Raw genomic sequence first — 27,193 nt, 5'->3', positions numbered from 1 at the left:
GAGGCATACTTCGCTGATGTGTCTCACTGGTACTAATAGTGAGACAGAGGGCAGTGACATAGTGAATAAGCTTTGTGAGTCTAATAAAAGTAATGGAATAGATGCTTTAGGTTGTATAACAGTGACTGGAGGAAGCTGCATCAAGAAATGAACCTTGACTCTCTCCCAAGGTCAGATGCACCCCAAGTCCAGACCTCAGGAATTTCTGAAGCATGACTTAGACTCTATGCATGTGGTAGAGAGTCTGGAGTTTTCCGCAAATAGTGTTATAATGTCAGCATCTTGCTATTACTCCTTGAAAGACACATACATTCTGAGGAGACAGTTCCCATGTCTTCAAATGCTTGTGAAAGGGATCAGCAGTTTATTTAAAATGCAGGTGAATATTGTAAAGGGGAGGAACAACTCTAAGCGTGTAGATGTTCATTAGAGACTTTCATATGTAGAGCCACATTTGTATAGAAGATCTTGTTTTAGGCATTTAAATACTGAAAAACATGACATTAAATAAAAGCCAAAATTATTATTAGATACATTCTTCTAAGCAATGTCTTGAGCAGCAGTTTTATGTGGTATTGGTCTATTTAATTGTGGTAAGTTCTGTGGTCAAGCTAACCATTAAAGCCCAGCATATTAGTATTATTGAAAAATGCTTATTCTTACTTTTCAACAATTCTTTAACATGGAGATTTTATTGCAGTGGTTGTCTCTAGCATATCTGAATTTCAGTTTCCCTGTCTGCTGCAGTAGTATGTATTTAATAACCAGCGTGCTTTTTGCCACTTTTCAAAACATCAGAGTCCCCATACTAAAACCATTATCTACAGTCCAAGGATTTTTCTCTAGCAAATATACCCAAGTTATAGCATAAATTCAGCTCTAAACTCCCTCAAACCCATGTTTTAGTGCACTCCTACGTGGCAGATAGCACAGCTGAAAGTATAGGAGAAACCGTATGTAGAACAGAGTAACTTCGCTTTACTTCATTTAAAGTCATATATGATAGCAAAGCAACACAAAGTACAGATGACTGGCCTTGTCTTCCTGAGTCTTAGGGGCTTCATTAAAGCTTATTGGAGCAATGGGAATTTTGCTGTGGACTTCAGTAGGAGTATAGTTGCAGAAGTATTTAACCAACTGGGAGCAGACGTATGCTAGCTATTGCATGATAATATAATTAATTGATAGTGAACTGTACTGAAAATAGTAATTAACTAAGACTTAACTAATCTGTTCTTCATTATCAATGTATATTTTAATGTGCATTAAATACATGGTATTGTCTTCCTAAAGCTCAGCAAAGACAAAATAGTAAGTCTATTAATTGCGGGAAGGCTGTCCAGAGTACATGACGGGCATCTGTGGAGACTTCCTTAAATAGAAAACAAATGAATGGAGTAAACTGTCCCAGCAGAATGCTCTAATACAGTCCCATTTTACTGGAAAGCCCACTGTTAATTCAAGGTATACTATTATATTTTTACTATCTGCTTCTGTCTATTGATGTTTCATTAACTGTAATTGACTGTAAGCGGTTAAGAAGCTACACACTTTATCACCAGTCCTTCTTTCTCCTGTTAGTTCAGTTATTCATGTACATTCAGGTTAGAGTGGGACTTTGGCATCACTGCAAATTGGAAAGATGAGAATTCCCACTCTGGACCAAATCAGCGATCTCTTAGGTCTTCTGAGAGTAGCCAGTATGAGATGCTTCAAACACAGGTGTGGAACATCCTGTGACGGATAATTCAGAAATTAAAAGCATGCAGGACAGGATTTTTCAAAAATAGTTGGGAGTTGAGCTAACATCAAAGCATAAGGCTTAATTAGTGTCTAGGGTCATGAGATCCCAGTGGATTTTGGAAGTTATTTGTTATACACAAAGCTTTTCACTCTCAGTAGGTTTCTTTTTGATGCATGGTTCTCATCTCTGATCCATTTCAAACATAGAGGTGTACAGGTGACAAGAAGAAATAAAATTATTTCTTTGAAATATTAGTTAAGTGTATTCAAAATTCAGTATTAGCATCAGAGTGAGGAGATGTCTCTACCAGCTATTGTGTCTTACTATGCAAAGAGGCCTCTAAATCTCAGTAGGCTTCTCAGCATTAGGAACTGTGAATGGATGCTTGTGTGTAGCCGGAAGAAAACATTTATTAACAGTGGTTAGCGTAGCAGGCTTTGCTGATTACAGAGTCACTCAGAGAGTTTGAATCGCAAGGTTTTATATACATCGCTTAGGACTGTGCCAGTTCTCTGTTGTGGGGAGTTGGGGATACCCAGGTACTTTGGGACACATTGCTGATGTCATTCCATCAGCTAATATGCATTACTGTAAAGTGTCTTTTGCATAAAACCTTACACAACAGAGAGGACCATGACTTGTGTGAGCCCTGCTGCCCCCCGGCCCCAGTAAAGGATTGAGGGTTTGTTTCTGCACAAAGTTTTCGTTGTGACTCTCTGTAAACTTCAGTGTTTCATTCCCAAACGTACTTGTGCCCATTTGACATTTTATGAATAATAATAAATAATTATATTAACATCTATGAATAAATGAATAATAGGTTGTGGTGGGTTTTTTTTAAATAGGAATTTAAAAACTGCTTCTTGAGCAAGGCAACGTCTCAGGTAACTCTGATAGAACTTACCCCATAAAACATATTCTTGTACTCCTGATAAAAAGCTTACTTCAGTTGTCAGTGAAGTCCTTAACTTTTAGGTGCTCTCCATAATTCCCCGCTTACTTATTGCTATTTTTTTTCCACGATGGTAGTCATAATTAAGTCCTCTTCTATCAGTTTGCTTGTTAGCACTTTCTCTGTTCATGTCCTGTCAGTGCCTTGAAAGAGTCAGTCTTTCAACCCTTCATCACTGAAAGTGATTTATTCCAATTGCATATTCAAAGGACAACACAACAAATCATTATTAAGAGACTGTCTTGTTTTGGAAGAGGATGTTTTGGCTTAGCCAGTGTTGGAGTATTTTATGAGGAGCAGGCATGTGGGGACAGGGATAGAGATGAGGTTTTATTACCTTTTCTCTTTGGATTAAGGCCGATGCCAGGCTGCTGCTCTGCTTTTTCTTCAGCTCTATGAATCTAAGCTGCTTTTCTATCAGCTTCAGCAGTAATATACAGCACATCCCTCAACCAAACAGATAGCAGCCACTGTCTTGCAAGAATCTGTCAGCCTCAGAAGAGGCACTGATCTCAAATCTTTTACTTCATGGGGAAATGCTAGACACTTCCTTTTTTGCCTTGAGCTAGACATCAAAATACATTAAAAAAATGAGTCAATTACCACTATTTTTATGAATGGCCTGGTTTTGTTGGCTGTTTCAGAGTCTTGCTGAGAACATACCTCGGTTTGACTTGACTTCCATTTGGGACCACATAGTCTGGTAAGAAGCTCACTAAATTGCCCAGAATTTAAAGCATTCTCCCTCTGGAACTGCAGGGATGCTGGTGCTTCCAGGAAGGTGGCTATTGAACAGGGTTTTTTTTAAAAAAAAAAATTGTTTTAAAATCCCAGCTTTAGACTTAGATGCTTAAATCTGCCTGCAGTATTTTGACAAAGTTCTTTTCTCTTTAATCTGACTGCTGGTGTTAACCTGGCCTAAACTTGCTTGAAAATGGCAGTGCTTAGTAGGGTTTTACCTTGAATTAACACACCCTCTTCCTTCTCCAGTCCCCATAACCTTATGCTGAAGGCAAGACTACATAAAGGCAAAATTTAATCTAAGCCATGTTTGGGGTTAATTGCTTGCACACAAGAGCTATGTTTATGCAGTGCTGTGTTGAGAAGATACTTAATGACTAAACCCATCCATCTCTCTCCCAGACACATACCTGTTCTTTGTCCTGCTGTCGGTGCAGGCAGGAGTGTACAGGAATAAGTGAGATGAAGGCTACTAGAGCATAATGGGCAATCCCAGTGAGAAATTCTGCCAGTTGGCCACCAGGTGGTATACTAGGGCTGCACTTGGGGAATTAAACCTCCTTCAGTTCTGGTCTTCACTTTAAAATAAAAGTAAAATAAAACCCCTGCCCACCCCCAACAGAGTCTGGATAAATGCACCCACCAACGCTGCATTTGGAAGTGAGCTGCATCAGCAGAACTGACCGTTCAGGCAATGTATCACCTAGCTAATAAGCCCTTACTTTAACAGTCAAGAGCAATACTTTGAGGACATTCATCCCATCATCCCAGCTCTTCATTGCTGCCTTCTAAGCATGCTCTGCTGTCATCCAAGATTGCAGCTTCAGAACCAGCAAGTAGTAGCACTAACCATAAACTTTTTTTTTTAAATAAACAGCACTAAGTTGCATGAATAGCCCTTTTTCTGTAATTTTTGTTCCAATACTTTGCCCAGCCTACATCAACTCCCTTCCTTTGCAGACCCCTACTATCCTTTTATTACTAGCTGGGTAAAAGTCCACATGCGCGCTGACTCTCCAGCCACCAGAGCAAACAGAAGAGATAAGGGAAGGGCTACACTGTAAACTCAGTTGATAAGAATGCTAATTTTGATTTCTCTTTACTATCTAGTTTCCAATAGTCAAATTTGTAGAGAGCCTTGTTGCTATTATCAAGTTTGGCTGAAAAGTTCTATACTTGGTGACTAGTTAGGTGGGAAAGAGGATAAAAACAGAACAGACAGCACCACATGTACTTCTTATCCTGTTTGTCTTTCAAGGTAAGGGCTAGACACTTTTTGAATAGAAATAAGGATCTCCTATAAACACTAACTGAAGGATGCAGAGCTTTCAAAAAAATAAAAAGTCTGCATGCCAGAGCTCCCAGAGTTAAATAATGCTATAACATTTACAGAAAAAAAAAAAATCTCTAAAGCTTTTGAACCTTTATAAATTTTGAAGAAGTGACAACTGACTTGTTGCACAGCTGAAATTATTCCTCTGTGTTTGTACAACATGGATTTTCAGGGAAAAAAAATACGGTTTTCATCCTAGGAACCTGAGAACCAAATGTTTTACTGAATATAGGATTCAGTTACACCCTTTCCTCTTAAACCTACCATCTGTGAGAAAAGCCAACTGCCTTGCTTTTGGCATATGTTCTCACACACATTCTTCTTCTGCTATGTCCCTGCCATAAACCCCTCTTCCTCCTAAAGAAGTAATGTTCTGCAAGGACAACATGAAAGTTTTAGGCTCTACTTGGTCACACACATGGACATACACGCTACGGGGTCCTGTGAACTGCCACATTAAAAACAGACTACAGTATTTCTAGATGTCTCATTAACATGCATAGTAGTACCTTTGAATTAAGTGAATAGTTGTCTTTATTTTGTACCACCAAGAGAACTGACCCCGTTGGTAACTGGAAGATGGCAGGTGGAGTCAAACAATGTCCAACATTTAAGACTTAGTCAGCTACTGTAAAGACACTTGACTACACCAGGATAACCAGGAAGAGTTTTCTTCCTGGGCAGAAGGAAAACAATTTTTAAAAAAATTACTTGCTTGTTACTGAAAAATTTCAAGCATGGAAGAAAAAAGGAATTTTATAAAGCTAAGGCTTTTACAGCAGCACTGTCATGCACTTAGTATTATTCTACACTGAAAAATTTAGCTTTTCCTCATGCAAAATTAACACTTTTTTTTTTTTAAATGAAGTTGGAGTGATGGCTTTATGATACTGTTCCTATTTGCATGATTCCTGGAAGGATTATTCTAAACCTTATTACCCTAGTAGCCTGTTGAAGAGGAAGCTATCCTTCTTCCAAACATACATTAACCAACATAACAAAGTCGCTGTTCTGAAGTAATTCTAAAGCTTTAAAAAAAAAAAGACACCACCACACACAACCCCTTCCCCCACTTTGCTATGAATAGATCAGCACACAGAGAAACTATTCCAAGATCTTTTCTGTATTTGAACTGGTGTAGCTGAAGGCCTTTATCGTTATGCTAAATTTTTTAAGCAGTTCAATATGAGGAAGCTGTGTGAAAACTGCTTTTCTTTTTCATTACATGAAAATTATTTTTATTTCCTCCATGAGTAGTTTCTCAGCTGAAATGAAATGGAGAATCATACAAATATCTAGAGCAGTAGTAGGTCTGAACACTGACATAAACCAGGTATGTTTGACTTAAGAGGGACAACTTGCTCTGAAAGTGCAAAAATGGCATCTTCACACTCTCACCAGTGCTTAAAATTAAGATACTGGGATACTCTGGAAGAAGTTACAACCTAGTATTTTTGCCATGTAGACCTGTTCCTAGCAAATCAAGACGTACTGAGTCCGAGTTGCTTACTGAGTTCTTTTCATGCAAGCAGCGTGAGCTATATGAATTACATAGGTAATGGATTGTTTGGTATTATAATTTATTTGTATACAATCATCATGTATTCTGCCTCTGGGTACATACAGCGAGTTGAGTGCTGCATGTTCTCTCAGACACAACAGTCCTATAACGTTATGGGACTATTTGAACTGATGAAAATGTGAATGAAGAGAAGAAAAACACAATGACCTAGCAAATAGATTTTGAAAACAAACAAACAAACAAAAAATCGGTCACAGCAGGGAACTGCAACAAATACTTGGATGGAGGTGGTAGCAGTCTGGTTAGTCTCTAGCAGCTGGCTGGCTCTTCTACTGCATGAGCACCTTCAACAACAGCTTTCACACACTTGGCCATTGTCTGGGATGCTCTACTGATTGAATCTGAAAAAAAAAAAACAACAAAAAACAAACAAAAAAAAAAAACCCAAAACAAACAACCACCACCAAAAAAACCCAGTCAGTGTATTATAACTGTTCATTTTCAAAATTATACAGACATAATATAAAAGAGATTTAATACAGGACTGCATACAAAGAGGAGAAAGAAAATTGCTTAGTTGAAAAAACAGTCCAATAGTCTGTGCTTTATGCAAATTCCAAATCATTGTACTGGAAAATTTTGTTTCTTCAAAAGACTCAAATCCTACATATCTTAGTGGAAAGCTTTAAATGCCTCATAAGAATCTTTCTGTAAAGCTAAGTAAAATGTATGGCTGGTTTCAGAATGGAAAGGCCATACTGTACATACCTGTCATATAAAAGTCTTTTATTGTGAGCTGAGGTGGAACAAGAGGATCAGCAAGAAGCTGTTGCTTCACTAACTGTGGCAGGAAAAAAAAGAAAGTCAGCTTTAAGATAGGAACTCGTTATCAACACATTTGTTCAGTAAATTCTGCATTCACTGCAGGTCAAAGAATGCTTGTAGTACTACATGTGAAGGAGACCTATTTCTTTAAAAAGCATCCAGCTATGTAACAGCACTAAATCATGCTCAGATGCTTCAGGTTTGGTTACCTTTGACAATTCATTTGCCTGGCTGAAGTAGTTAGCCTCTTCCACATCATCGTATCGAACCAGATTAGGAGATACTTCTTCTAAACGCTTCCGTATTTGATCAAGGTTCTCATAAGGCAAGGTCATACCAGCCAACTAAGAGATTCACAGAAAGAAATGACATCAAGTCTAGGGATTTAATACATAGTGGTTTAGATTACCAATCCATTAACATACCTAAAGTAAAACCAGGAAAAAACTACACTCGTGAAAACACAGGCAATTATAATATACACACAGTAGCAAAGTCACAGTATTCTGTTGGACTTCTGATGCCTACAGTTAACCCCATGTTAAAAAAAAACTAGGCTGTCCTGTTTGCTATACAAATGAAAAAAAAAAAGACAAGAAGTAATTTTTCCATACAGATGTCACTTGTACTTTCCCTAGCTTACCACCAAATGACATAAAAGTTGATGCAATTCTCAATGCATCTTGTTCCCAGTGACTAGTAAGCACATATTTGACCTTATCTAATGATACCAGATCCTGTCCTGAGAGTTCATGTTGTTTTATTTCTAAAAAGCAACAAACTGCATCTTCCCCCCAGTTTCTGCTAAAGCGCTTCATGAAGACCAGCAGAATTTGCAGACAAAGCTTCACCTATTATGTGTTCCAATAGCACACAGCAGCTACAATATTAATGCTATCCTCAAAAGGGAAACAATATGATTTAACTCACAGAAGTAACAAAGGATTCAATACAAAACATTACTTCTTAAGACTACAGTCATGTATTTCCCTGAAAATGTACCTCTTTTTTGGAAACACTTTTCAATATATAAGGAACTCAACCTCTCAGTATACTTTTATTAGACGCAATCTGTAACAGCAACAGTACCTCAGAGACAGCTCTAATAATTCTCCAGTCTTCCCTCGCCATCCCAGGAGGTGTTACTGCTACTCTTGTCTGCTGGGCCCTACCCTCCGTATTCACATACGTGGCTGCCTTCTCTGTATATGCTGCTCCTGGGAGAATAACATCAGCCATGGGAGCTCCCACATCCCCATGATGTCCTAAATACATGGAAAGAGGAAACAGTATACAACCATGTAAGACATAAGTAAGTCAAAATAAAAATAAATGTTTTACTAACACAATACAGAATTTCTGTGTTCCCAGAAAAAAGGAGTTTCTAAGGTTCACTTAACCAGTAATATAAAACCTGTTACACTGACTGTTCTGAGGTCTTACTTGGCTAATACTTTGGGGAGAATGAATGGACTACAAGCAGTAGTAAATGATAGTTCAGTCTCTATAGCCACTCAGTTTTGGGGGGCTCCTGGAACAAGGATGCTTAGTGAATTAAGCTAAGACCATGTTTTGTTATGATAGAACAGTTGGGAACCAAAGCTGTTTTGTCTGCCATGTTTGAAGCTATGCTTCAGAAGACCAAACTGGTTTATATTCCCTTATTACTCATCAACAGTTTCTCGGTTGTACCTAAGAAATAGGTAACCAGTATCTTGGTTATGTGTTGGAAGTTCCATTTCTTGGCAGAAAATAAAGGCTAGAATTTATCAGAGGGTCAGGTATGTTTGTAAGAATATGCCACTGTTTAGGCTTTCTCTCCATCTATTAAATAGCAACATTTCTTCATTTACATCTACTAAGTACCTTGATAGATGATAAAACAATCCTTTGGCAAATCCTGACGTGTTATACAACCTGAATCTGCTCCCAAGAGATATAATACTTTGGGAAGATTTTTCCTAATTGCCTCCACTCCTGGTTTGAAACCCAGATCCAAAGCAGCTACCTGGCTTGCAACCCTGTAGGAACAAACACATTACAACTTCAAGTTATTTCAGAATTCTCCCTCTCCCATCAAAACAGACCTAACTTCTTTTTTTAACTAAACATTTAGGAGGGACGTAAGATGTGTCTAATGGTAACAGGACAAAAATGAAGCATAAAGGCAGCTGAAAATTTTGACAGAGTATTTGACAGAATATCAGGCTGGTTTTCCATTTTGACAAACTAATGCCATTTGAAGTTTTCATGAGGAATCTCACCTGTTTAAGATGGGATAGCAAAATAAAGGCAGACATTCCAGGTCAGGGCCTACTGGCAGGCAACTCACTTGTGAACCTTGATGTTCCAGATGACATTTCAGCTATGAACTGAACTCAACAGGCCTTTAATTTAAGGCACTCGTGGAAGATGAAAGACCAGTTACTGGACTGTCAGCTACTCTGAAGCATCTAAGACTTAAGACCACTATTTCAACACTATTCATTTATTCACAAATAAAAACACTTTTAAAAGAATTAAATAATCATTCTCATTTTCTGGCAGTCTTTTTCTTTTCCAAAGAAACAGTTTTGCATAATTCTGCATAATCAGGTGCCAGACTTACAATTATATTTAAACGAAAAAAGATTCTCCCTGTACAGATCTTTCAGTGTTACTCATGTTTGTCTGACCTAGTCAGACATATAGGTTCCAGCAAGTTAAGTTGCTGTTTACAGTTAAGGTAGAGAGGATGGTGTACCAAAAGCATGAAAGTTAGTAACATGAAAGACTGCCAAACCACATGTGAAAAAGGTATCATGAGCGTTCTTTAACTCGTCAGTGTTTTGGTATTAAATGTTTTAGTTTCAACAGCAGGATGTTATATTCAAGTTTCCTTCAGAGGACCAAGCCCTGCTCTTGCTATACTAGTTTTACATCAGTGAAGCTGCTTTTGGCAGAAGGACTTTGTTGAGTCTCTGAATCCAAGTGCCACTACATTTGTTGAAATTATTTTTCCTTTACAGAGATTGTCAATTTGACAGATGGAGTTTTAGAAAGAGAGTGGGAAAGGACTGTCCCAGGCGAAGCTTGCCTATTAAAAGGAGTAATATCCCAATAAACTGAATAACTAAGATCAAAAGCCCTAAAATGAAAAGCTTTGAAGCTTTTCTATTAACTATTCAGTTAAAGTACAGTAAAAGGAATATTATAAGAAACCATATTATTTAAATACTTTTGCCATTTTGTTTGTTTTTCTTCCCCTAGCTAAAAAGCAATCATTTAGCAAGGTACACTGGTCTGCTGTGCATTCTACTGAGCACTGTGGTATGTTATCAAGCTCTCTTGTATTCTATACCTCTAAATTTAAACTTTACATTCTACATTTAAATATAATAGAATAGCAAAATCACATGGAGAGCCTGAAAAGTTTGCCAGGTCAAGGAATACATTTTTATTATGAAGTTTCTGCTAGTTTGTACTTCCATTTTTTATATTCCCTACAGGTTCTAACCTGATAAGCCCCTTGTGTGTACATAAAGAAATCCGCACAGATACAATGTGGTAACTTGTGTAGGCCCAGCATGAACAAAAGTGGCTCCCAAAAAAGCTTTAAAGCAAACCTGTGGAGGATGTTCATGACTTTCCAATCAGAACCAACACCACTCTTAGTCCTGGCATTTTGTGCAATGGTGGAAACGGCAGCATGGATAGCTGCTCTGTCACTGCGCTGCAGTGCTGCACTACCTACCACCACCATTGGCTTTTTGGCCTGGTCGAGGACCTGTGCAAGTAAAAAAAATCAAGAAATTCATTTCACAGCTCTGAAGACAATTCTTGGTACAGATAATGTAATAAACTCCATAATTTCTACGTAAGTCTTCCATGCAAAGCTACAGTTCTGAAATGGTCTTTGTTTCATTTAGAGATAAAGCCAAGAGAAACTGCTAAAAGCAGTATGCTACCCTGTCAATACAGAACTATACTCTTGATAGCCAGACATTTAAGTGGAAACAGCAGCGGCTGAAACAGCCTGTTTTATATCAAGAAATACTCCAGGAGTTTCCTGTACTGCGAAGTTTTACACACCTGAATATATTAAACAGTTCACACATACTTGGTGCACACTAGTCATTACCTCATCTCTGCATTTGATTAAAAGCAAATAACCCCATATACAACATAGTACTTCTCTTCAAATCTGTCTTTGTGGGGAATTCAGATTATTATTCAATACATCTGAAATTTAACAGTCACGCTCTTAAGTTGTGTGTACCTTGGAGAATGCATGTTTTCCAGAAGCAATGTCCTGGAGTATCTGTGGGGACTCTCCTAGATGATCATACGTGTAGGTCAAATTCACAGGAGAGCCAACAAGGGCCACTTGCAAGTCATTGTGAAGCCAGCTGAAAACACAGCAAACATTTTATAAAAATCAAAGAAACACAGAGTTTTACTCAACCAAAGCCACTAATTATAATTTTAGCAATAACTTGAAATAGGATGCAAATTCTTTCAAAGGAATTTAAACAGCATTCATTGTTTTGGTAACATGCGGTTTAGCATTATTCTGACTGTTAAGCAAGTTTAAGGGTTTTTTAGAAGGCCTTTTCTCTACATACATTCTGGGACCAGTGCAGCAACACACCTTACATGAGAAGTTCATAATTCATTTCCCTCCTCCCCTCAAACTTTTGCCAATTCAGTGGAAAAAAAGGTTGCACAAAATGAGGTGCTACAGCTTTAAACCACTTTTTCCAGTGTTAGGCAAAGACAAACAAAACAAAACAAAAAAAACACCCCATACCTACAGCTACTATTTTCTTTAGCTTGACTTAACTCTTAGGTACTTCAGAATTGAAGTTAAAGTCATTTGTAGGAAGAAAAAATTCTGAATTTGACAGTGCTCATGGTTTTAGAAATCCACCTATTTCTTAGATAAACAGAAAAATTTAGCTGGTTAGAAATTTTTCCTTTTTTGCAGTTTCTCATAGCACAGACTTATAAAAAAAATATATGAATAATTCATAAATTTCATTGCATTTTTTCCTCTCAAAATTTTAAGGCTACTATTGTTTGAAATTATGTATTTTGGAAGATCCCAGCATTAGGAAGGACAGGGCTTTTATAAACCTCAGTTGTCTCCTGCTGAAATATCTTGTTAAAGTTCAATTAGCTATGTTCAAAAGTTTGGGAAAGCCACATTACTTGAATGACTGCTTCTAAAATCAGCAAGTCTGATTTTTTACAACAACAATACAAAAACCAGCAAACTGATGCTGAAATTAATTCTTTAAGGAATATGCTTTAACAAACTTCTGTAAGACAGAAAATCTGAGGTGTCTGTGTAATGTAACAAAGGGATAAATGTCTGAGTATATGAACTTACGTAAAATGTCAAAGTGAGAATGAACAAAACATAGCTATACACTACAGGGGGAAGAGACACCCCCCCCCCCCCTTTTCCTATACATATATCACCATTCCCTTTACTAAAAGGTGAACTAAATCCACTGAGACCATCTGGATGAATGCTCTCAACTTACTGCCTACAGCTCCACCTGAGCATTGTATCAAATCCAGATGGATCTGCATGCTTATTTACCACCAAGGAACACAAACCTCTTTCGAATTCTAGCATTAAAAAGTGGTGCCTCAAAGCGTGGATTGGTGCCAACCAGAAGCAGGACATCTGCCTCCTCCACTCCGGCAATCTTGGTATTAAGCAGGTAGTTAGAGCGTAAATCTGTGCTATAACAAAATGATATTAAGAAAGAAAGAGGATGAGAATTCAGGAAAGGGAAGGAACAAAGATGTAGTAAAGATTCTAGATGCTCAAAATGTTTTGTCATCTCAAGAAGAAAAAGGGAAAGAAGAGATTTCTCAAGCTGAATTACTAACCCAAATAAAAAGTAAGAGCTTCTCCCTTTCATGAATACGAGACAGCAAAATATTAAAGGAATTGCAATGTGGGTATTCCTACAGTTACAGTTATTGTCAGCCTTCACAAACTTCATCTACTATTACACAGTTTACAAGGTCATAATTGTACTACAGTTTTCAGAACACAAATAGAAATAGACTAAATTATCCAACTTACAACAGAGTGTAGCTGGCTTTCAGTAGCCTACTGTTAAACTGCAGCAGCTGGAACATACAGTGAAGTGTGCAACGCTTGCTGTAGTAGTCGCTATGTATCAATTCACAATCCATAAATACTCTCTATAAATGAATATTGTAAATTCAAACAAAACCTGCTAATGCATCAGCAATTGCTATCCTTGGTCATTTCAGAATCTTTCCATAAGTCTATTAACGTACTAATTACAGACAAACTTTGCCTGAACTCTTACCCAGCTCCAGCAGTAGGGAAGACCTCTTCCGTGCAGAGCATATCACAGTTTACTCTATTCAGGAGGTCTTTCAGAGCTATTAGCGCTTCTGCATCCACCAGTCCTCCTACAATTGCTGCTACTTCCTTACCTTTGACAGCCTGTAGCTGGAGAGAGAAAGTATAAATATAAGCAAAAGAAACCATTTAAATAAATTCCCATTTGTCCCAGGTAAATGTTTGTAACATTAGGATGTGCCAAAGCCAGCAGTGGAACCGCTGGCCTCGAGTAGCACAAACTGATCAGCAGTGTCTGACTTTTGCAAGGCAGCAACTCCAGCTCCTTCAGAACTCATGAAAAGCAAAGAACAGCTCTCTGTATTCTGTGCAGGTCTCTCCCACTTGAGTTATTGCTCAGATGTGGCTAATTCTCATTTGGTGTGGTGAGGAGAGAAAGATCGGTGAATGCTTTTATTTTAATGAAGCTAGAGTGCAGACAGAATACAAACTTCCATAACCCAAGCTCAGGTAGTAAACTCAACTCAAAGGCATTATCTGAGAAGCAATAGCTTTCTTAACAAACCCTGCTACTGTACCATGGGTAAAAACATCCTTGAGGAAAGTTCAATTACAGTTATTCAATTCTACTTCGTCCCCCATAAAATTTTTAATCAAAATCCAAAGCAGTCATGCAGCACTTCATTTGAGAAGCAGAATCAATCACCACACAGAGAAAGCACTGAGGCAAGCGCAATTCAGATATAAGTAATACAGAATTAATGGCTTTGATGGCAAAAGTGGCGATAGCACAGATTATATAAATTTAAAGAAGTCTTCAGATAGATCAGAGTAATTGAGGGAAGTTGCTTCCTCCTAAATTTCTGAAGGAACAGTTTAGTTTCCTATTTAAATAAAAGTAATTTCTCTCCCAATGTCCCAAATGAAATCATGATAAGACAAAGTTCTTGAGATGGTCTAATCCATTAAACAGGAAATAATATTCAAAAGAAGAAGTTTAAGTGGAAATACAATGGATTAGAAGTCAAATGCTTCCCTCTAACCTTAAAGAAAAAAACCCTTTTCTGTATAACTGTTTTCATATTAATCATTGTAATATGTCCAGCTTTAGAAGTTAATTTTACACTACATATTGAAAATTGTTCTTACCACACCAGCAACACGAGTTAATACATCCTCCCATGAGGCATAAACAAATAGTCCTTTCTCATTTTTGATCATTGGCTGAGTAAGTCTCTGACGCTTCAGACCATCATAAGCAAACCTAAGTGAACACCACTAATATTATGAAAGAGTAAAGACAAAGATAATTGTGTATACTAAATATTTTCTACGACTGAGGTTTTTTAACAACTTGCAACAATTAGAAAAGAGAAACACATGAAATATTTCCCCTGAAAGTTTAACTTTTCCTTCTCAAAAACAAGCAAAAAAAAAAATCCACAATACAAATTAAAAAGTTACTGTAAAAAAAAAAAAGCTACAAAAATGAAAACATTAGAAAACTCAGTAGCTTCAATTACAGTATTAAAAACATGTTTTACCACTTATTCTTCACTATAGCTTTACAATATTAACAGTGGAATCCAGAAGTCAGTGCTACTGTCCACATTTTTGGTTCTACAAAGCATGCCTTTAATGTGTGCATAAAGGCACACATGGGTTCAAACACCTCCCACACACCTTGTTTTATCAGATATCCATTCCTCGTTGATATCTTCATGCAGCCTTGGCAAAATTCTCATCACTTCTCCAGTTCTCGTGCTCACTATGATGTTGCTTCCAACTGCATCAAGAACATCAATTGACTCTACCTTCCTGTGTAGAAGAACAAATAAACCATTTGCAGTGTTCTGTCCACAAGCAGCCACAGACTGCGTAACAAACAAAACAACAACAACAAAAAAGCACTGTAGGTTTAGCTTTAGATATACATTTAAGAGCTTGTTTTCACAACATTATTTTAAGTAACATCCTCAACAATTACTGAGTTAATGAACGTGAATTTTCCTTCATACACATTGTTTTTACTGAGCAATCAGCACAACCTACAAGTCCAAAACATTTTAGAGTAAAAATAAGGGAAGAATAGTCTACAAACTATAACATTCTTCCTTTCTTGAATAAGCTGTGAGTAAATAACAGAATTTATCTTAGATTCAGTCTACAGAAAAGTCTGCAATAAAAATGCAGAGAATAAAAATCAGAGAAAACCCTTGGTATCATAGATGGACATAAGATAAAGCGTATGACAGAGAAAGCTGCATCTTCAGTATGAATTAAGATACATACCTTGTCTCCCATGGGCGTGCAGTAAAGGCATATGGCTTGGAGGTAAGAGCACCAACTGGGCAGATGTCAATAATATTTCCTGATAACTCGGACATGAACATTTTTTCAACGTAAGTACCAACTTGCATATCGTTTCCTCTTCCAGTTGTTCCCAAGTCATCTACCCCTGCAACCTCACTAGCAAACCTGGCAGATGCAAAAAGAATGAAAAACAGATCTGGAATGTACAATAGCAACACAGCACATTTTTCAGCCCTTATCTCATTTTATTAAGATAAAACATTAGCCTTAGTTCATACACCTGAAAGAAGAAAACGATTGTTTAGATGCATTAGTCAGTGCCACCACATACAGGACTATACACCTCCAGAATTTCATTCAGATGGGGCTACAAAAACTAAGTGGGAGTTAAATCAAAAACCAGAGCAGTTCAGTGCTCATTGAATTTCACAGTCTGCATCCAGGATCAGTGCTAACTAACAAGTTCTTTCTAGAACTAGGCGGGTACATTGTATTCTTCTCCATCTGGCTCAAGTACGCTGGTACTGAATCTCAGGACTACAGAACAGCATAAACATAACTACTAGAGGTTGTCAAGAATAAATAAATCTTGCAACCATGGCTGAGGAAGTCAATCTTCTAAAATCCATTCTGGCACTAACACCACAGGACCAGTTCTGCCCTGTAGAATTCTGGTTTCACTTTCACGTTTTGGCCACCTCTCTCTATTTCCTGTATGACAGCTGTCTGGTAGCTCTGGTAAACTATCAGTCCCTACCAGAAACAAAATTCCTCAGTACAGTCAGAAAAGAAATTAAAAAAAATTGACTGACCCTCATGGAGTTTCTTTCACAAGTAACAAACTGATATAAATATGCCTGCTCAGTAGCCTCTCCAGTGAAAAATAAAGGACATTACCTGATACATCGAGTGCACTGTATACACCGTGTCATGATTGTTTTGACTAATGGGCCAATGTTCTTGTCCTCCACAGCACGTTTTCCCTCTCTAAATCTACTCCTATCACTGCCAAACATCATCGATTGATCCTAGAACAGACAACAGAAAACAGACATATCCAGGCTGCTGGAAAGCACAATTTCACCTACGACAATAGTATTAATACATACACAATTTAATTGGATGTTGTACCTGTAGATCACATTCTCCACCCTGATCACAGATAGGACAGTCCAGTGGGTGATTTGCCAGCAGGAACTCCATTACACCCTCTCTGTTGGGTTCAGGAATTAAAGTTCAAGTCAATTTTACATCGTTTAGCAGCTAGTAAAGCTAATCAGCTATAGAAGGCTAAAAGAAAGGCACCTTGCTTTCCTGGACTTCTCAGAGTTTGTCAGTATGTTCCAGCCCTTCATAACTGGCATGGCACAAGCAGCAACTGGCTACAATAATCATAAAAAGCAAGCATGAACACAACATATTTCTTCTCAATATGGGCACAACCCCCAACCTCTCCCTCCCCCCCAAATTCTTACATAGGCATCTGTTATTAATTTAACGTGTTGTAGAAATAAAAAGGTATCTGCAAGGAAAAAAAGAAGAAAGTCTAACCAATAAAGTCACTAGAAGCCATATTTATTAATAATCTGCTATAAAAAAGGTTAAATTAGTTATGATTTATTTATTTTTAAAGTTAAAAATTTTACACTTTTGGGTTCCAATTCAAGCAGTTACAGCAAGAAGAAAGTCAGTTGTAACAGATATAAGGCAATGAAGACAGCGTTCAATCCTGAAGTCAACTATTATTTTGCAACAGACATCAATGGTACATAATGCATTAAAATATAAACTAGTAAGTAACTACAATCTCTACTTAGCTAGAACAAACCTGCAGACACTGATCCTACAGCTGAATCATACAGTATCTGAAGTTTACCATTTGTGTCATATCAGCTGAAAATGTGCGGTTGAAGGCTGAATTACAGAACAAAGATATATCTGACTGAAAACACACAGCTATCTAATGCTCATGTCCAGGAGTAAGATAACCTGTAAGAACCCAAGAACTGACTTTGATCCATAGGCAATCACTGTGGTCCAGTGGGGAGAAGGGAAAACACTGCTTTGAGCAGCTGAATGACAACAATTTGTGTGCTAATGATAGTAAAAACAATTATTTACAAGATTTAAACTAGGCCCTAAGCACAGCATAAACTTGCTATTCCTATGAAACACATACAATACCTTTGGGGCTTTCTCTATTTCCACAAGACACATCCTACAGTTTCCAGCAACTGAGAGACGATCATGGTAACAAAAACGAGGTATCTGAATTCCAGCCTTTTCACAGGCCTATAAAGAATAAGAAACAAGGGAGAATTAATTTTTAGTTAGACCTTTCAGTTTCACCTCATAAAACACTATTCCGTTTTTCAAAGAGTAACAGTGTTAGTGCTCAGGAATATAGCACATTTGACCTTTCATCTTAAGAAGTGACCATAAATAAAAATTTGTGATCAAGCAGAAACATATCAGGTTATCAATCACAAATATATTTTTTCCAAAATTAGTACCTGATCGAGGAAATGAGAACTGACCTCTCTTTCATTCTTTCCTCCAAGAATAGAGAGAATTCTCTCTAATAGATAGGACACTAGCAATACAAATAACTTTTTAAAGAACATATGCACTATTTACAGAAAAGTACATAAAAGGAACATTTGAAAAATATAAAGGAAACAACAATGGGCATAATGATTTCTGATAATTCAACAACATGAATACTCTCTATAAAGGTACTGGAGCATAGTCAACCTTCAACTTCAGTAGAACCCCAAACTCAAAGAAACATACTTCCGTGACATGTCTGAAGAAGAGTTAAGAGGACAGAGATGACAAATTTCCAGAGAACAGATAAAGACAGCCTTTCCTGTGTAAAATCCCCATGGCTGATGGGATCTATGCTATAGCACTAGCTATGCCGGCCAGATTAAATACCACTGAATTCAATAAAAACGAACTAACAAGATCTAATTTTGCTGATGATTTCCGCAACAAATTATCACATGTAAGCAAAACTAAAAAGCTAATAAAAAATAGCATTTAAGAAAATTTTACACTAGACTCCTGCTGAGGGTATTCTAATGCCTAAATAAATTTGTAACTTGTATCCAAAGAATGAGGGATATATTTTTTAAATAAACACTATGTGCTTTAATGTTCTAACTCACTATACCACGTCCCCATTTAATGGCTTCTTAAAAAGAAGGTAGACTGGTAAAAGATCTACTTGAAATTTTGGCCTGGAAAGCAACAACGCTGAGTACAGGCTGGGAGATCCAGATTCTATTTCTTCCCACACCAAGATGAATAAAAGCAATGAAGGATCAGCATTCTGAATCATAAGAACTAATAACCAAAAGGAGACAATCCCTCATTTACCCGAGACACCACTTTAGTAAGATACAAAATTAACAGGTTCTGAAAGACTACCAGGTCACATAGAGTTCAGAGCTAGAATTTCAACCAGAATTTATCAGTGTCTGTTATTGTATTGCATAGGTTGCTGTCGGGATTCATGCTGCATGCATCTTCTTTCAGACAATCATGGCAGATGCTTCTTTGTCAAACACTGAACTCCCCAAAGGATTTCTGCCACATGAAATTGTTTCTTGCAATTCCTTAGGGGTGTTTTCACTGACTGTGATGCAATGTAAAGGGTTTGGGTTTTTTTTTTTTTTGCTATATAGAATAGAACATGCTGGCAAGAAGCACAATGGGGAGTCCAAGAAAAATTCAGCATGCCACTCCCCGCACCTGAAGTACTGTGGTTCCGGGGTTCACCAATACAGGATGACCATCCACAAAAACCTCTATTTGGTTGCTGGCTGTTGTCGCAGTTGTACGCCCTGAGAGTCGTGGAAAAAGAAAGCAAAAACTTTCAGTTACTGCTAGATGCAAAACCATCAGACCCCATACACCTTATCTTACAATTATACAGTACTGATAGAACCCCAGTTCTAGAAACAGCACAATGTAGAATTCCAGAGCAGTGAACAACGCACGCATACAACGCCTTCAGTAAGTTAATGACACATACATGAATTTTATCCCCATACACACACGCATAAACTAGAGACACTTACCACACACTCTGGAAGACTGGGCGACCCCAGCTAAGGTCCTGCGGACAGCAGGCAGTCGAAGCATGGTGCTTTGGCAAGAGAGGAAACAGCACAAAGTGTTTACCAGTTCAAGTGTTTGCTGACAGGTTTTAAACGGCCAGAGTAAAAACTTCTATGCCAGTTACAAAAAAGCACGTATGCACCTATATGTGCAGAGTTATAAGAGAATAAGAAGCTACGTTCTTAAACTGCAAGATACGGTTCTCTTCTTGTAATTACCTATGCTTCGTACGTATGTACGCCACCTTACGTTAAAAATGGTGAACGTCACGCTGATAAACAGCTGGCAGCCCAGCTCAAGCCACTAACTCTGCAAGAGCTGCCAGGAGCACGGACGAAGGACGAGCAGCCATAGAGAACGGGTGGCAGCTCCGCTGCAACCGGTCCGTGTTTACGAACGCACGCGAAGCTACACGCCCCCCCACACACCCCCCAAGCGCTTCGCCGCCGTCCCGAGGGGCGCCTGCAGCCAGAAGCCAAGCGGGCTCTCCGCCTGCAGTGGACCACCGCCCCGGGCGCCTGCCCGCCCCGTCCCCCCCGGGCCCCGCTCCCGCAGGGACGGCGCCGGGGCCTCGCCAGACGGCGCAGCTCGGCGGCGGGCCGGCCGTCCCCGCCCCCGCCGGCGGGGCTCTCCGCCACAGCGCCGGGGGTCACCTTGGAGGCGCCTCCGCCGCTGCCCGCCGGGCAGACCCCGGCCCGCCGCTGAGCCCGTCAAGGGCACCGGGAAAACGGCGGCGCCGCCGCCGTCCCTGCCGCGGACGTCCGCCGCTACCTGGCGCGGGACGGGCGGCGGAGGCGCCTCGGCCTTCCCCGCCGCTGCAGGGGCTGCCCTCCGCCTGGGCCTCTACGGCGGCGGCCTCGGGCCTTTCCGCCGCTCCCCGTAGCCTCCTTCGGCAATCTCCGGAGCGGGCAGCGTCGGCGACGCGCGTCGCTTTGCTACGCGCGCGTTCGGCAATCTTCGGGACTAGCCGCTTCGGGGACTTCCGTCAGATTGTCGGCGAATGAAGGAATTCGACAATTTCCGCCTTTCTCCCGGCGCCTTCTCGGCCACCGTCGGATACCCCGCCCTCGGCAATTTCCGTGTCCTTCCGCTTCGCTCCTCGCCCAACTCCGGCAACTTCCGCTGCTGCCTGCGGCACGGGGCAGGGCGGGGCGGGGCTGGGCTGGGGGGCGTGGTGGTGGCGGAATGGACACGGCAGTACAGGAAGTGTTACGGTACCCCCGTAACGCTGAAAAGCTTCCTGTGCTCTGCCGTTAACTTCACATTCGTCACTGCGATCCTTCCCCGCAGCGCTGGCGTCCCGTCCGCCGCACGCCCCGCGCCGGAGCAGCCAACCCGTGAGGAACTACCTCGCGGTTCGTTCTTGCGGAGGGATCTATGGGCGTGCAGAGCGGCGGAGGGATACCGGCCGCTATATAAAGGCGGCGCAGGGGCTGCTGGGCCTCTTTGCGCGGCGGTCGGGCTCGGGGCGCGGGCGGGAGCGTGTGTGCCGCGCCGCCGCCGTCATGGGCTTCGGGGACCTTAAGTCCGCCGCCGGCCTCCGGGTCCTCAATGATTTCTTGGCTGACAGGAGCTATATCGAGGGGTGAGAGGCGGCTGGGGGAGCGCTGGGGCTCGGGGGAGGCGAGCCTGGCCAGGCCGCCGTGAGGCCCGCTGGCCTGACGGGAACCAGCGGTAGGGGCGGGGGGCCGTGCTCTGCCGGCGCAGGGGGGGGGGGGGGGCGCGGCCTTCAGGCACGCGCGTGTTCCGATCCCCGGTAGCTGCCGCTGTGGGCGGCCCAGCGCCGGGCTGGCCGAGCTCCTGGGCCGTTGCAGCCCGCCCGCGGTGGCGAGCGCGCCTGGCTTCTCGCACTTTCTGCGGTGCTCGCCGCCGGGCCTAGCAGCAGCCAGGCGGACACGCCGAGCTGCTGCTGCGGCGCGGTCGTCTCTGCGCTCAGCGGCTGCTGCTTCACATCTTCCTGCGTGCACCGAGGAAGGGGGTTAACTTCGGCTTATTCTCCGCAGGTACGTCCCTTCTCAGGCTGATATAGCAGTCTTTGAAGCAATCGCTGCCCCACCTCCTGCAGACTTGTTTCATGCTCTTCGGTGGTACAATCATATTAAGTCGTACGAAAAGCAAAAGGCAAGGTATGGTTAAGTGGCAGAGCTGGAATATACGTACGAACTAGCCTGCGAAGTGCTGCATTTGGTTTTCCGAGTTTGAACAAAACACTGTTTTTCCCTGGTACCACGTGGCTTTTTGTGTTGCCGTTGGAACAGGAACAGTTTGGGAAGCAGAGCAGACTTCTTCTGTCAGTACATCACACTTTTCACTTAGAATTTGGGCAACCTGATTCTGTCTCTGTTCAGTTGCTGACGTTTCTATTAAAGCTTATAAGAAAACCTTGAGTTTTATTGCTGCCATTTTCACAGACGACTATCTTGGAAGCTGGAAATAACTTACCAGTAATCGACCCCATAAAGGCAACATGAAGATGGATTAGAAAGTATTAGAGGAGCCTTTAGAGATAAATACAGAGTACATAGATGATAAATAAGGAAAGTGTTTGTTCAGGTCTTTAGTCCTGGGAGATAAAACAAAATCAATGATTTGCAATGCAGAAGCACATATGAAGAAGGGGAAATATGAAAGCAAATGTTATCTTTTTTTCTTTTTTAGTGATTTTAGTGTTCATGAAAGGTGCTGTATTGACATCCATGGAGACTGCAGGCCTCTCTAAAAAGGTACAGCATAGGTAGTGTTAGTATTGCTACACTGCCTCCTCTATGTGCCTCAGTCCTGTTTGTAGGGATGTAAAGTTGGGTGGCTCAGTCACCAGGCCATTTCCAAAGCTCTTAAAATGCTATAAGGGGACTGAGAAAGTTGCTTCACAAAGTCCATTCTGGAAACTACTAGTTCCTGAAAATTAAAGCTAGTTTTATGACTCTCGTAACGGTAGTTCACAGAAACAGTACTATGGGCTTATTCTAAGACTACAGAACTATATGAGCTATAGGAAAATTAATTCAGGGGGTTCTGGTCCCTCGCGTGCTGTTGAGAGCTAGCTTTCAGAGTAAAGCATTCACTGACACTTGCAAAGTCACAGGATCAGTTACCTTGCAATAATGTGGTTTTTGTCACTATTACGAAAATATTTTTAGGGAAGCATGAACAAGAAGTTGATAACTTCCTACACAGAATGTAATGCAGATAAATTATTCCAGTAAGAAAGCTTTTTCTAGCCATATACTTAGGTGGAGCAGCAATGTTGGCCAGGATCGTGTCAGCTTATATGAAAAATCTTTGAATATGGGATTTGCTGTAGTCTCAGCTAGCATGTCAGGAGCATTGGGGATTGTCTTTGGGGAGGTTCTGTTTTCAAGTAGCAGAATTGGGTACTTTTTTTTTTTTTTTTTTTAGGACAGCATTTTTACTATGAATGCACTTGTAGGTTCGTTGACAAATGGGCAGTATTTACACTGACGTTTGAGTAGGTTCCTAATATCTGCTGTTTTCTTTCAGCTTGCCAGGAGTGAAGAAGGCTTTGGGGAAATACGGTCCTGCTGATGTTGAGGACACAACAGGTGCAGCCACAGATAGCAAAGATGATGATGACATTGATCTTTTCGGGTCTGATGATGAGGAGGTACTTGTGACTTTTTTGAATTATATTTGCGTTTTTTAGAAATACCCAGGTATGCAGATTTTTGCCTTAACTAGTTTTAAGCTACTTAAATTTGTGACCTCAATACCAGATCCTAATTGGGATTCTTAAATTTAGCTGTGTTTGCAAAACAGAAAAGCTTGGAAGGTAAAAACTGAAGAGTTGGAAAGGAATGTTGCAATGGGGTGAACTTTCTACTTTAACTTTGACTGGTTACATGATGAATAAAACAAAAAATCACCATCTTTCGGCTGACAGTTGTGATGATTTGTTTTTGCCTGAGCAGATGCCAGTCAATTTAGTAATGCTTTAAAGATGTGGGGTTTTGGTGCTTTTCTGTAACTTTAGATTTCTCTTTCAGGAAAGTGAAGAAGCAAAGAAACTGAGGGAAGAACGTCTGGCCCAGTATGAATCAAAGAAGTCCAAAAGTATGTCTGGCAAGAACTCACTCATTTGAACAGGATGGCTAGAAACACTAATTAACTGCAACAGATAAACTTGACTGGAATGAGATGGGAGTAATTAGCTTCACTTGAATTGCCTGTGAGCTTAGCCTTTCCCATAGCAAATGGGAACCTTAACACAGTTTTTTGTCCTGCTTAATACACTCTTGTTTGTCTTACCCAGAGGCTGAGCTTTCTATATAAAAAGATAACCCCGGGATTTTCTTTAAAAGTTTAGAGAAAAGGCTGCAATATGCAAGTCCCTCCACAGCTACTGGTCTGGAACTGTTCAGAACTGTAGCAGTTGCAGTATTCCCTCTGTGGAAAATAAACTGTTACACAGCATTAAGCTCCTTCTCAGATCCTCTGAAAAGGACTTCCTATGTAACAAACAATGTTAGCTTCTGAATCTGTGTTTTCTTATGAGACTATTTCTCAAGAACATAAGTATCTACATCTCGAACATTGGGATATGCATAGCTTAAATACTTTGGAAACATATGTTGGAACAAGAGGCCTGTCACAGCTATGTGAGGAGGTTCTTGTTCATGAAATTGGAAAAGTTGTTCTTGTAAAGCTAGTTTGCAAGTATATTCATAAATTTTTGAAAATTTCCTAGCTTTTTTCCCATCTTCCCCCAGAACCAGCTGTTGTTGCCAAGTCATCAATCTTGCTCGATGTGAAACCTTGGGATGATGAGACAGACATGGCCAAACTAGAGGAGTGTGTTCGAAGCATTCAAGCAGATGGCTTGGTCTGGGGATCGTGTAAGTAGGAGAAAATTTCAAAGCAGGGTGAGGGGAGAGGTAATGCAGTCTCTTAAGATAATGTATGAATAGGTAGACTTGTGGTCACTGTTTGGTGATGTGTGAAAATGCAGGTAGCTAAAATAGTGAGGAAATTACAATACTACAGTACTCCAGTATCTTGACATAGTCAAAAAGGTGTATTAGTGCAGCAGCCAGGCTAAGATTCAAATACAGGTTTTAAAAGCGTTAAAACTTTGGCTCTCCTATCCTGCATGTCCCTGTACAGTTCCTGATGCAGCAAGCAAACACCCATACACCCACATCACTGGTTTGGGGGGGCGGTGGGGAACCCACAAAAAGAAACCCCTTTTGACCACCTTGTAATGAATGCTGTGTTGTTGATTAGGCAGTTGATAATACAGAACAAACTGGTTTTTATGTACTGCTGCAAACTACTTTGGTTGGTTCAATCTTAGATCTGCATTTTTAAGAGATTCCATCAATCAAGTACTAAATGCTCTTTTTTCTTTTTTTTTTCTTTTGCAGCCAAGCTAGTACCAGTTGGCTATGGTATCAAAAAGCTTCAGATCCAGTGTGTTGTTGAAGATGATAAAGTTGGAACAGATATGCTGGAAGAGAGAATAACAGCTTTTGAAGATTATGTACAATCAATGGATGTAGCTGCTTTCAATAAGATTTAAGTCTTGATATATCTAGAATAAATGTAATTGCAAAAATTGGGCTGTGTCTGGTTAATTCAAAATCATAGTGTAATCCAACTCAAATATAAAATTGGTTGATGGGTAAAGTAGAAACTAAAACTGAATTTCAGGGTTGCTACAACACCCAACTGTAGCACCCAAGAGCATGAGCAGAGGTTACCATCAATCCAGATTTAACACTTACATGGCTTTAAAAATCTGAAATGCTCTTTGCTTCATTTTGGGGGAAAGTCACATCTTTAGAAATTTCTGTAATTCTTCTGGAAGGAGTGATGGCTTTAAGGGAAGAGCACGGGGCTCAGGCATGGTGCAAAATAACTTCTTTTAGCAGATAAACAGTAGTATAAATTCTTTTTGCTTAATAAGGGTGGTGACACCAAATACACTGTGGCTTTTGCCGAAAGCTACAACTGCTTCACTGAGAGAGTGGAGATGAAGGTAAGTTAGAAGCAACTACAATGCACTAGAGATGATGAGGCATACAATGAAACGGACTACTTCCTGGAGCTGAGACTACCACGGTGGCTTCTCGTCTCCTGTTGTTTGGACTTGGAGCTCCTTTTCTCCGAGGCGTGAAAACGTTTACTTCAAATTTCGCATCTTTTCTGGGGCTTCTTAATTAGTACAGCAAATAACGGTGTTGGTAAAAGCTCGTCCTTTTGTATTGCAAGGTCCTTGGTGCGTCCTGCACCTGGGAGAGCCTGGGCAGGGACCGCGGGGAGCGGGGTTGTCCTTCCGGGAAGGTGCTGGGAGCTCCGAGGCGACCAGGGGGCAGCACGCGCCTGCCACAGGGACTCCTCGGCATCGGCCGCCTGGCCCCGCGCTGTGGCGCTGCGGGCATTAGTGGGGCGCAGTCACCACCGGCTACAGCTAATGCAGGTGGATAATTTTCTTACATACTAAACTTGAAGCGTGCTCCAGGCTAAAAACAACAGAAAAATAAGGCTTCGATTAAAAGGCAAAGATAAAGTGGCACAATTAACAGCAGTTTGAGCTGCTTGCTTGGCTCCAGATTGGTTTCTAGATTGATTTTGACATCTTTTAGAGATTGAAGAACCTATGGACTAAATTGCTTTCCAAAAACAATCTGTAGGAATGATACAAATGTAAAAGCTGTCACAAGTTATGAAGCTTCTAGATAAATTCACATTTCTGGGCCTTCTGTTTGACTGAAAGAATTCATTGTGACCATGAAATGGAAGCCTTTTATGTGCCACATTGGTCACTCTGAGATGAAGATGCTCAGTGCTGAAGACTGACAGCAGCAGCTAAAATAACTCTTTTTGTTCTTTTTTTCACGGAGCATCTGCGTGTGGTTATCTGGCACGGCAGGTCCTGTTTCTCTTTCCTGAAAGGTCTGCCAACTTCAGATTATGTAAGAAGAGCTTTGTTTTATAATTCATCTCAGAAAAAAATTCTGCCTGCTAGAGGTTTAAAGCACAATTAAAGAATTGGAAGTAAGTATAATTACAGGCTTCATTCCCACCTTCCGTAAACTTAACTTCTAAAAGACTAGCTTCATCCTGTGTGTGATTAATGCACAGTACCCTTTCTGTGGCAATTCTCTAGCTGTAGCTTCTGGTAAATCATGTAGCTTAGCTTTAGCAACTGTCATAGTGCTGTGAAAAGCAAGAAATTAGCAAATGCCACACCAGAAAAAAGTGAAATAAACATTCTGCCACAAAAATGTAATTTTTATTATCCTTGGCCATCACTGTTTCTGATCTCCCATTCAATGTGCTTCTTACCT

The 27,193-nt window shown here is 40.4% G+C and overlaps 2 protein-coding genes and 2 non-coding genes across 4 annotated transcripts; 3 read left to right on the top strand and 1 right to left on the bottom strand.

Moving 5' to 3' along the window:
• Positions 1 to 6,333: 6,333 nt before the first annotated feature.
• Positions 6,334 to 20,983, bottom strand: NDUFS1 (NADH:ubiquinone oxidoreductase core subunit S1). Its single transcript, XM_030018075.2, has 19 exons — positions 20,658 to 20,983; positions 19,847 to 19,914; positions 19,518 to 19,609; positions 17,946 to 18,053; positions 17,067 to 17,143; positions 16,893 to 16,974; positions 16,659 to 16,789; positions 15,741 to 15,926; positions 15,132 to 15,266; positions 14,598 to 14,712; positions 13,453 to 13,598; positions 12,722 to 12,850; positions 11,376 to 11,505; positions 10,723 to 10,883; positions 8,984 to 9,138; positions 8,207 to 8,382; positions 7,327 to 7,461; positions 7,061 to 7,133; positions 6,334 to 6,693 (listed from the first exon to the last, which is right to left on the bottom strand). The coding sequence occupies exons 2-19, from the start codon at positions 19,908 to 19,910 to the stop codon at positions 6,602 to 6,604; spliced, it is 2,187 nt and encodes a 728-aa protein (XP_029873935.1). The 5' UTR covers positions 19,911 to 19,914; positions 20,658 to 20,983; the 3' UTR covers positions 6,334 to 6,601.
• A 290-nt stretch (positions 20,984 to 21,273) lies between these two features.
• Positions 21,274 to 25,458, top strand: EEF1B2 (eukaryotic translation elongation factor 1 beta 2). Its single transcript, XM_030018076.2, has 6 exons — positions 21,274 to 21,471; positions 21,890 to 22,012; positions 23,388 to 23,511; positions 23,891 to 23,957; positions 24,614 to 24,739; positions 25,268 to 25,458. The coding sequence occupies exons 1-6, from the start codon at positions 21,392 to 21,394 to the stop codon at positions 25,420 to 25,422; spliced, it is 675 nt and encodes a 224-aa protein (XP_029873936.1). The 5' UTR covers positions 21,274 to 21,391; the 3' UTR covers positions 25,423 to 25,458.
• Positions 23,739 to 23,815, top strand: LOC115343433. The gene has a single exon (XR_003924129.1). It is a non-coding gene; the product is annotated as a small nucleolar RNA SNORD51 (small nucleolar RNA).
• LOC115343434 lies at positions 24,236 to 24,369 on the top strand. The gene has a single exon (XR_003924130.1). It is a non-coding gene; the product is annotated as a small nucleolar RNA SNORA41 (small nucleolar RNA).
• Positions 25,459 to 27,193: the final 1,735 nt, after the last annotated feature.

Source organism: Aquila chrysaetos, chromosome 6 (assembly GCF_900496995.4).
Source record: "Aquila chrysaetos chrysaetos chromosome 6, bAquChr1.4, whole genome shotgun sequence".
In the NCBI taxonomy this organism is placed as follows: domain Eukaryota; kingdom Metazoa; phylum Chordata; class Aves; order Accipitriformes; family Accipitridae; genus Aquila; species Aquila chrysaetos.
The sequence above is the reverse complement of the archived record's forward strand: the minus strand, read 5'-3'. Positions and strand labels throughout refer to the sequence as shown.

Coding starts and splice junctions, on each gene's coding strand:
- NDUFS1 (XM_030018075.2), bottom strand. CDS start 19,910: ATGCTTCGACTGCCTGCTGTCCGCAGGACCTTAGCTGGGGTCGCCCAG. Junction 8,383..8,983: donor TTGTTTTATCATCTATCAAG/GTACTTAGTAGA, acceptor CCATGTATTTAG/GACATCATGGGGATGTGGGA. Junction 6,694..7,060: donor AAAAGACTTTTATATGACAG/GTATGTACAGTA, acceptor TTTTTTTTTCAG/ATTCAATCAGTAGAGCATCC.
- EEF1B2 (XM_030018076.2), top strand. CDS start 21,392: ATGGGCTTCGGGGACCTTAAGTCCGCCGCCGGCCTCCGGGTCCTCAAT. Junction 22,013..23,387: donor TACGAAAAGCAAAAGGCAAG/GTATGGTTAAGT, acceptor GTTTTCTTTCAG/CTTGCCAGGAGTGAAGAAGG. Junction 23,958..24,613: donor TGAATCAAAGAAGTCCAAAA/GTATGTCTGGCA, acceptor ATCTTCCCCCAG/AACCAGCTGTTGTTGCCAAG.